This window comes from Belonocnema kinseyi, chromosome 7 (genome assembly GCF_010883055.1).
Source record: "Belonocnema kinseyi isolate 2016_QV_RU_SX_M_011 chromosome 7, B_treatae_v1, whole genome shotgun sequence".
NCBI classification, from domain to species: domain Eukaryota; kingdom Metazoa; phylum Arthropoda; class Insecta; order Hymenoptera; family Cynipidae; genus Belonocnema; species Belonocnema kinseyi.
In genome coordinates this window covers 100,358,312-100,366,458 of record NC_046663.1, presented here as the reverse complement: position 1 = coordinate 100,366,458, position 8,147 = coordinate 100,358,312, and the positions used below count along the sequence as shown (strand labels likewise).

The 8,147-nt window shown below is 28.4% G+C and overlaps 1 protein-coding gene across 2 annotated transcripts in view; it reads left to right on the top strand.

Moving 5' to 3' along the window:
- The first annotated feature begins 1,157 nt into the window (after positions 1–1,157).
- Positions 1,158–8,147, top strand: part of LOC117177235 (juvenile hormone epoxide hydrolase 1-like) — a 9,249-nt gene continuing 2,259 nt past the window's right edge. Inside the window, exons 1-5 of one of the 2 annotated variants that reach the window (XM_033367807.1) lie at positions 1,158–1,293; positions 1,679–1,796; positions 3,988–4,198; positions 4,609–4,847; positions 7,868–7,983. In XM_033367807.1, the coding sequence (XP_033223698.1) occupies positions 1,223–1,293; positions 1,679–1,796; positions 3,988–4,198; positions 4,609–4,847; positions 7,868–7,983 (755 nt within the window). In that variant the 5' untranslated portion in view covers positions 1,158–1,222. Of the gene's footprint in view, positions 1,294–1,678; positions 1,797–3,651; positions 3,781–3,987; positions 4,199–4,608; positions 4,848–7,867; positions 7,984–8,147 lie in introns of those variants that run through there. The other variant, XM_033367808.1, reaches the window with a different exon arrangement.

Below are 8,147 nucleotides of genomic sequence, written 5' to 3'. Positions count from 1 at the left end.
GTATAACCTATTTTAGTTTGAAAAAATAAAAATGAAACAGATTTGCAAATGTGGAAAAATTCAAAATAGTACCAGTTTAATTTGACACACTGATAATTCCGAATTGATTGAAACAATGTTTGAAAATAATCGATCATAGACTGACCTTCAGGTCGAGGAAAATATTTGATAAACACACATGTAATTAATAACATATCGCCCATTCTCTCTATAATTAGCAAAATGATACGAGTATATATCCTTGAATCTTTCCAGCAGCTGACGATGCATTTAATAAACAAATTATATATTTTTTTCTTTTTTATGTTCAATATTCATTATCACCCATATTCTATCTGAGGAGTCATTGACAATAATATCCACCTTCTATACAGTGGAAACGTTGCAAAGATTATTTTGCTTTATCATCCAGAAGCGCAAATCTAATCTTAATTTATTGGACTTTGGTAAAAAAAATAATTTTCGACAATTTATTGGTACCTTTTAGATTCGTAAAGATAAATTCTTATTGAATTACAAACAATTCACCATTTCCATTTAAATTGAAAGTCTTCAGAAATTAAACAATTTAAATTTAAATCATTAGAAATTAACAATTTTGAAAAATAAACCTCTTCAATTAAAAATCGCAATCTTCTAAAATCTAAGTCAAATTTTACTTTAAGAATTAAAAGATCACCATTATAGAAGTGGTTACTATTTTATTATTCATTCCTAAATACTACAAATTGAAAATTTCAAACAAAAACTTTTTTATTTGTTTCCTTTTAATTTTCATTCAAAATTTGTACACTTTTACAAATAAAAAATTTCTAACTTTAAACAAGTTCAAATAAAAAACTCAGAATGCAAAAAAAATCAAAAATTAAACTTCAAAACTGAATTTTGCATTCGCGTTTAATTATTATAAAATATATTTGGTCTTTGTCAGTGAAATAGCTTTAAATAAAATTATAACATTCTTCTTTCAAAATATAAAACTAAAAGAAAAAGTTAAAAACAATTGAACAAAAATTATCAGACATTTGTAACATTTTGCGAAATGCATTTATATGGAAAATAAAAATAATATCCTTTAAAAATTAATGTCGAACATTAAACGTCACGTAACGCCTGAAGATATGCTTCCATGCCTTGAGCTCCACTTCCAGTCAACAAATTCTTTACAATCTCCAGTTCGTTCCTGGATTTCGTTTAGAGCTCACAAGTTCTCGTGAGCGTTATGTCGGGCGCGATGTGGAAAGCAGTTTTCCCGATTCTTATCCTCACTGTAGGAATTGCGCAATACCTTAAGTAAGTTGTGAAAAAGAATAAAATAAAGAAACTATAATTCAAAGTGAAAGAAGTTGCTTATCAGTTTTTTAAGCATAGTTTTCTAGTTTTTCGATACTAAAGATCATCGACCGAAAGAATAGTGTTCTAAATTACACATGGATTCACTGACGGCAAGGTCTCCACTATCCGGTTTGATTAAGATTTTATTTGATTATACCGAGACCTTTCCATGAGGTGAATCAAAAAAGGAATTTTAGAATCAACCTATTTTTAAACATTCATTATAAAGTTATTCTCCATCATAGTTTATTGTTTAATTATTTATGATATATGTTTTGAGTAAGAAACCAAAAATATACAGTTTTCACTATATTGAATGATGAATTCAAATTACTTTGTTCAGATATCACCAATCAGATCCAGAAGTACCAAAGCTGCCAGAAACATTCTGGGGACCAAAGCAAAAACTCGGCAAAGAGGACAAAAGTATAAGGCCTTTTAAAATAGATGTTTCGAAAAAGGTAAATCTTCTTATAAACTAATGTGTATTTTTCATAGTCGTGACGTAACTATGTGTACCGAAATTTTGCTACAAATAGCCGGATTTTTTGGTAGATATAACAAGACCTAAAAAAGAGACTACTTCGACAAAAATATCGATACAAATAGCCGATTTTTGCAGTATACATATACGCTGCCATTTTTCATTCCATTTTGTTCGAAATTCGGTTTGTACTCCTAATATTTTTTCGTGCAATTGTTTACTCTCATGGCTTTTCCAAATTTTGCAGTAAATTGTTTTAAACAGTTAAGTCAGTCTTTTTTCTAGCCCAAAAGCAAAATATCAGTCGGGGGAGACAAAAAAGCATTTGCATTTTGCCCATTAAATACAAAAATCATCCAAATTTAGTTTTAGATTATTTTCATCTTTTCTGATCTTTAACGCAATTGTAGCATTAAAAATGTTAATCTAACGTTTGCATTAAATTACTTAATAAATGTAGATTAATTATTGATTTTTAAAAATACTTACAAATTTGAGTATAATCTTTAATTTAGTTTTTAATCATTTGTATTTTTTTATCTCTAGATATTTGTTTGCTTTGCAAAGACATTCCTTAAATACATTGAGAGAATTCAAAAAATATTTGAAATTTTTGGTGTATGAGACCAGGCAAGACGATTTAAAATGTCATTGATTTTGTAAATACAATTATTGAACTTTTATTAAGATTACAACAAAAATACACATTTTTCAATGAAACATTTTCTTATACTTAAAAAGCAGAACATTTGATAGTTATAAGGAAATTTGATTAATGTTATTATGTTAATAATTGTTTCAATATTTTCATATTTAATAGTTGATTACTTGGAAATAGTATAATGCTAAAAAAATAGTTAATATTAAAATAATAATATGTTCAACTTTCGCTTTATCATTTAATTTTACGAGAATATTATGGAATTTTCAATAAGTCTAACCCATTCCAGCTCATTTGGGGTTAATATTACGGAAAATTCCGTAATACTAATCAGTGCCCAAATTATAAATGTTTAGAGAAACTTTATTTATTTGAATTACAAAGGGAGACCTGGAAAAGTGTATGTGTAAGTTCGATCACATCCTGCCTTTCTTCCAGGTGCAAAAATTACCAATAATTTCTATATTTGGCAACCAGATGATTAATTTTTCGAATTGACCTTTAAAATTTAATTTGAGAATATTTTTACTCACAAATACGTTAGTATTGGTTGATATAAGTGGTTTAAACAGAACGTGAATTGACTTAGTTGAGAACATGATTTTTCCAAATTTTTAACGATTTTTTTTTATTTTCTTGCTTTTTTTTAAAAAAGAGGATAACTGACATCAGTGGCTGGCAATCTCCTCTAATTTGCTTTAAACGATAATAACATGCAAATATTTATCATATTTTGCACACATGAAAGCAATTAAAGGGGGTGCCAACGACTGGTGCTCTTACCCTATTCAACTTTTTTGGTGTCCCCTAACTCATATTTTATTTTTGGACTAGATGGACTATTTTCCAAAAGTTTGAAAACTATTTAATCAAAAAATCGAATCAGTCGTCAAAGAAAACAATTGCCATTTTTCGCTTCATTAAATCTATATTGAAGTCTAAAGCCAATATTACAAAAAAAATAGGGACAAACATTATTTTTGCGAATTTAAAAAAAAATTGGATTTACTTCACATATATCAACATCATATCAAAGCAATGAAAAACTCAATCTTTGTTTTAAAGATGTATAAAAAATGTGGCGCGAAAGAATTTTATGCTGTCGTGTTAAAACGTGATTCAACTGTCTTAAATGACATGTGAAATACAGGATCACTCTTTGTGAAATATATTGCGCAGCAGTTATATGTTTATAATTGTTAAATGATTTTGCAAGTTAAGTACGTGACCTGCAGTTCCATCATTTTATTGCAGATTCATTTAAATTCAGTATACTTTTATGGGTTTTCATCCTCTGCAGGTATCTTTATTTAAACTTTAATAACAATTTTGCTAAAATTCCAATTTTTGTATGGACATCTTCACAGAGGTTAAAAACTATATAATTCTCTTAAGGTTTGAATTTGTATTTAAAAAAAATTACTTGCGCATTTATCAGGGTATTTTGCGAATCTAAAAATAACCCACTACCTACAATCTTCAAATATGCTTAACTTTCCTGTTCAAGATAATAGATGACCTTTACGAAAGATTAGACAAGCATTTCAGTACTGCTGATTTAAGGCCCAAAATCGCACCTTTAGAAGATGCCCAATGGACTTATGGCGTTACTTTACCTTACATCCAAAATGTCCTGCGCTATTGGAAAGATAATTACAGTTGGAATAAGAGACAAGAACTGCTTAACAAGTATCCACAATTTTTGACCAATATACAAGGTAGGACATTATATTTATAAGAATTTTTATTATTTTAAATTGTACTTTTTTTAAAGGTGACACCATCGAAATTTTTACTCATTTTAATTTAAATGATAAGGTATTTTAACATAAATTTTCTGGCAGTCATTCATGAACAAAAAAATATCTGCAAAATACAAAAAAGTTATTACAAATTCATTACAAATCATTTGCAAACGATGTCGTATCTAGGTTCACTGAAAATTAGTGAACACATGAGAAATACCACAAATATTTTTGGTGCAACTTTAATAGAATTTTAATAATTCTGGAAAGTTATTATTTGGGTGGCCTAAATTTTCACTGATGCATCCCTTAATTTTTATATTTCAATAATTTTTTTCTCAAGTCCTTAATGAAATTTATTAAACAAAAACTTGTATTTCAAGGTTTGGACATCCACTTTTATCGTGTGAAGCCAACACTTCCACCGACTAGGAAAGTAAGAGTCTTACCTCTGTTGCTCGTTCACGGATGGCCTGGATCAGTGGTCGAATTCCAAAAAATAATTCCATTACTTACGAATTCACGACTTGATAAGGACTTCGTTTTTGAACTTATTATACCTTCGCTCCCAGGTTATGGATTTTCGGAAGCTGCTGTTCGACCTGGCCTTGGAGCCGCACAAGTAAATCGATTATATTTATTATTACAAATTAGGTAAAGAAGGTTGTAAAAGATAACAACCCGCAAGAGAGTTCCAAATTTTAGGCTAAAACTAAAAAATACATGAAGACATGAGAATGAAAATGTACGTGTGATTCCTCATATCTTCATTTACTTAAACTATTCACATTGCAGACTATAATTATTATTTTTATACTACGAACATTTGAATATAGGTAAAAATCGATTTATCAACGCTGATTTGAAATAACAGTAAATAATTATGACTATTTTTCCAGTATATTTGTTAAAAAATGCCCGGTTATAAAATTAGAGCATATTTTGAAAGACTCCAGTAAAAATCAAGCAAATAATAATAATAGCCATTTGCCCCCTAGTTTAAATAATTTTACATGCTCTGCATTTATTTAAAAAATATTTTGGAACTTTTTATTTTTTATCCTTGTTGAGTTTAACATAACAGACAGGAAGACCTATTTATGTTTAAAATGCATATCTATCACAAACATACATTCCCTAATCTCTAAGTTTAATATTTTCATACTCTTTACCCATGTAGAAATGTTGGTGGGGCACCGGTCGGGAAAAAAGTGGCCCCGATAGGGTAATCTGTCTAGCGCCAGACCGTAAATGAAACGTCCTACCCGAGTGGGCCCAGATCTGGGCACCGAAAATGGGGGCCAGATCTGGCCCAGATGTGGCCTCTTTAATTTTTTATTTCTATTATTAGTAAAATTTTAAAAAGTTTTTATTAATATTTTTTTCAGGCTGTGTTTTACAAAACTTCAATTTTTCAATATTCTACATTCTTGAACTGCAGTTCAATAATGTAGAATATTGTTTGTATTCCTTTAATTTATTGTTAAGAGTTTGCATTTCGGAAATAGCTATTATGTTTTAAAAAACAATTTTCAAATATATACCTGTTACACACACACATTCATAAATGAATTTCAATTATTTATATTTTTTAACCTTTTTAATATTATTTTGGAATGTCTTTTGTTTGACTAACGCACATTGGGTACGTGAAATGAGATTTTAAAAGGGAAGTTATATTCGAGGAAATATTAAACCCATTTAATCTATAATGTTACTAATGCGGAATTTCATATATTTTGTATAAAGTAATGTTTTCAAGTAATGTGAAGGCAATGGAAGTTGACGTTCAACTTTAGGAATGGAAGTGATTTTCGTGCAGTTTGAGAGGAACAAATGAAATGGGATGTCGCTAATCTCAAGTCACTAATTTCGCGATGTATGGCATTTGACCTTGATCATATAAATATCTGAAGAATCTTTTATAAAAATATTCCAAAAACAAGCACAAATTATTAGATCTTTTAAAAATACATATTGTTGTTATAATTTTATAATTTTTATCATTTCTTCATACAATTTAAGTCGAACTGCTAAACAGCTTGCAGTATTTCTGCGATTTTTCAAATTTATCGTACATTTTCTCGAATAAAGTCAGTCGTAGGGTATAAATATATTCAACATAAAATGTGTATTGTTGAAAGACCTACAACTTATATTTAAAACTTTTTTGTAAATTTTGATTATTGACTGCAATAAAGGTAAAACATGGAATTTTTATAGTTTCTGGGGTTTTGGCCTTGACAATCAAATTTGCTGGTTATCGGTTTATCTTCGTCTTCATTTCGGATATAAGAAATTCCACTAACAATCCTGTCCTTCCTAACTCGCAATGTCCTTTTTGCTTTTGGCATTTTAAGTTCGATGTAAACAAAACAATAATACGACAACAGTAAACTGGACATAATCTTGTCCAACCTAACCCGAGCCGACATGATTCCGACATGAACCACACTTTCTGCCCCCTTGTGGCCACTGTCGAAAATCCGATCGGGCCCAGATCGGAACTTGGGAATAAGTTTGGCAATTTCTGCACGGGTAGAATTGAACTTGATTAAAAAAAATTTTTTTGATCGTTTTAAAAATTTTTTCTTGAAAATCTTATTGTCTAAACTGGCCAACTTTTTGGAAATCACCCATATATCAAATTTCAAACTTTAAGAATCTTAAATAAAGAGATTTAAAGATTTTAAAGTTAAACGATCCTGAAAATTTATAATAACAATAATTTACCATTCTGAATACATTAAATAAAAATACACAATTTTAAATTTAAAAAGTTTAAATCGTTTCAATTGCAAATTTGATCAATAAAGCTGGAACAATTTTTAATTCGGACACTGTTAAAATTTAACAATTTGCAATCCAAGTGTTCATAATTGAAAAATTGAATGCTTTTGTCACTTGAAAACAGGAACAGTTATAATTGAAGAATTTTACTTTATAATCATTCGTAATTTATTTAAAAAAAAAAGAAATGAAACGTTTGAAAAAGAAATTAATATGAGAAAAATGATATAAGCTGACTCTTGATGCCACCATATTATTGTTCAATTCTCTGATAAAAACATAGATGATTAAAAACTTGTCTTCTTATGCATTGAGTCAGCTAAAGCTACAGTCTACGTCTACACATATCTGGAAATGATATTTTTTCACTTAAATTTATTTTTTAAAATTTCTATAAATTATTGAGGAACTATATTGGTGCCATATGCCAGTTAACCACGAGAAATTTTGAAAAAAAAAATTTTCCATATACTAATGTTTATCTTTGATAGTACATACATAAGTATACAAAGAGGATAGTAAAAATTAACAGTGCCAAGTAAAAAGTGTCTACAGTATTTAAAATTTCATGAAAGTAAAAAATAAATGAAAAAGGTTATTCATTTCATCATTGAACAATTTTCTTAATAGAATCGAGAAATAAGTGAACATTTTAGAATTTTTAATGATAAATAAAGCACAATTTTAAATTTCAAGCACCTATTCAAACGTAAGCAATTTCAAAATTTGATACAGATAAAAATTAAAAAATACAAAACAATTTAGATTATTTTAAAACGAATTTCAGTTATGATTTTGATTTACTGGAATATTAATATTTTATCTAAACCTAATTCACTGGCTTAATTTCAGGTTGCGGTAGTATTTAAAAACCTAATGGCTCGCTTAGGCTACGACAAGTTCTACACCCAAGGAGGAGATTGGGGAAGTTTAATAACAGCCAATCTGGCAACTCTTTACCCAGAAAAGTGAGTCTCTGCAAACTATTTTTTTTCTTATCTAAACCCTTCAATCAAATATTTCTACATATTGCATATTGCTAATTCTTTTTTTGTATTTAGAACAAAAAGTTATAGAAAAGTAATATTTAAATGATAATATTTTATTATTATTATTATTATTATTATTATTA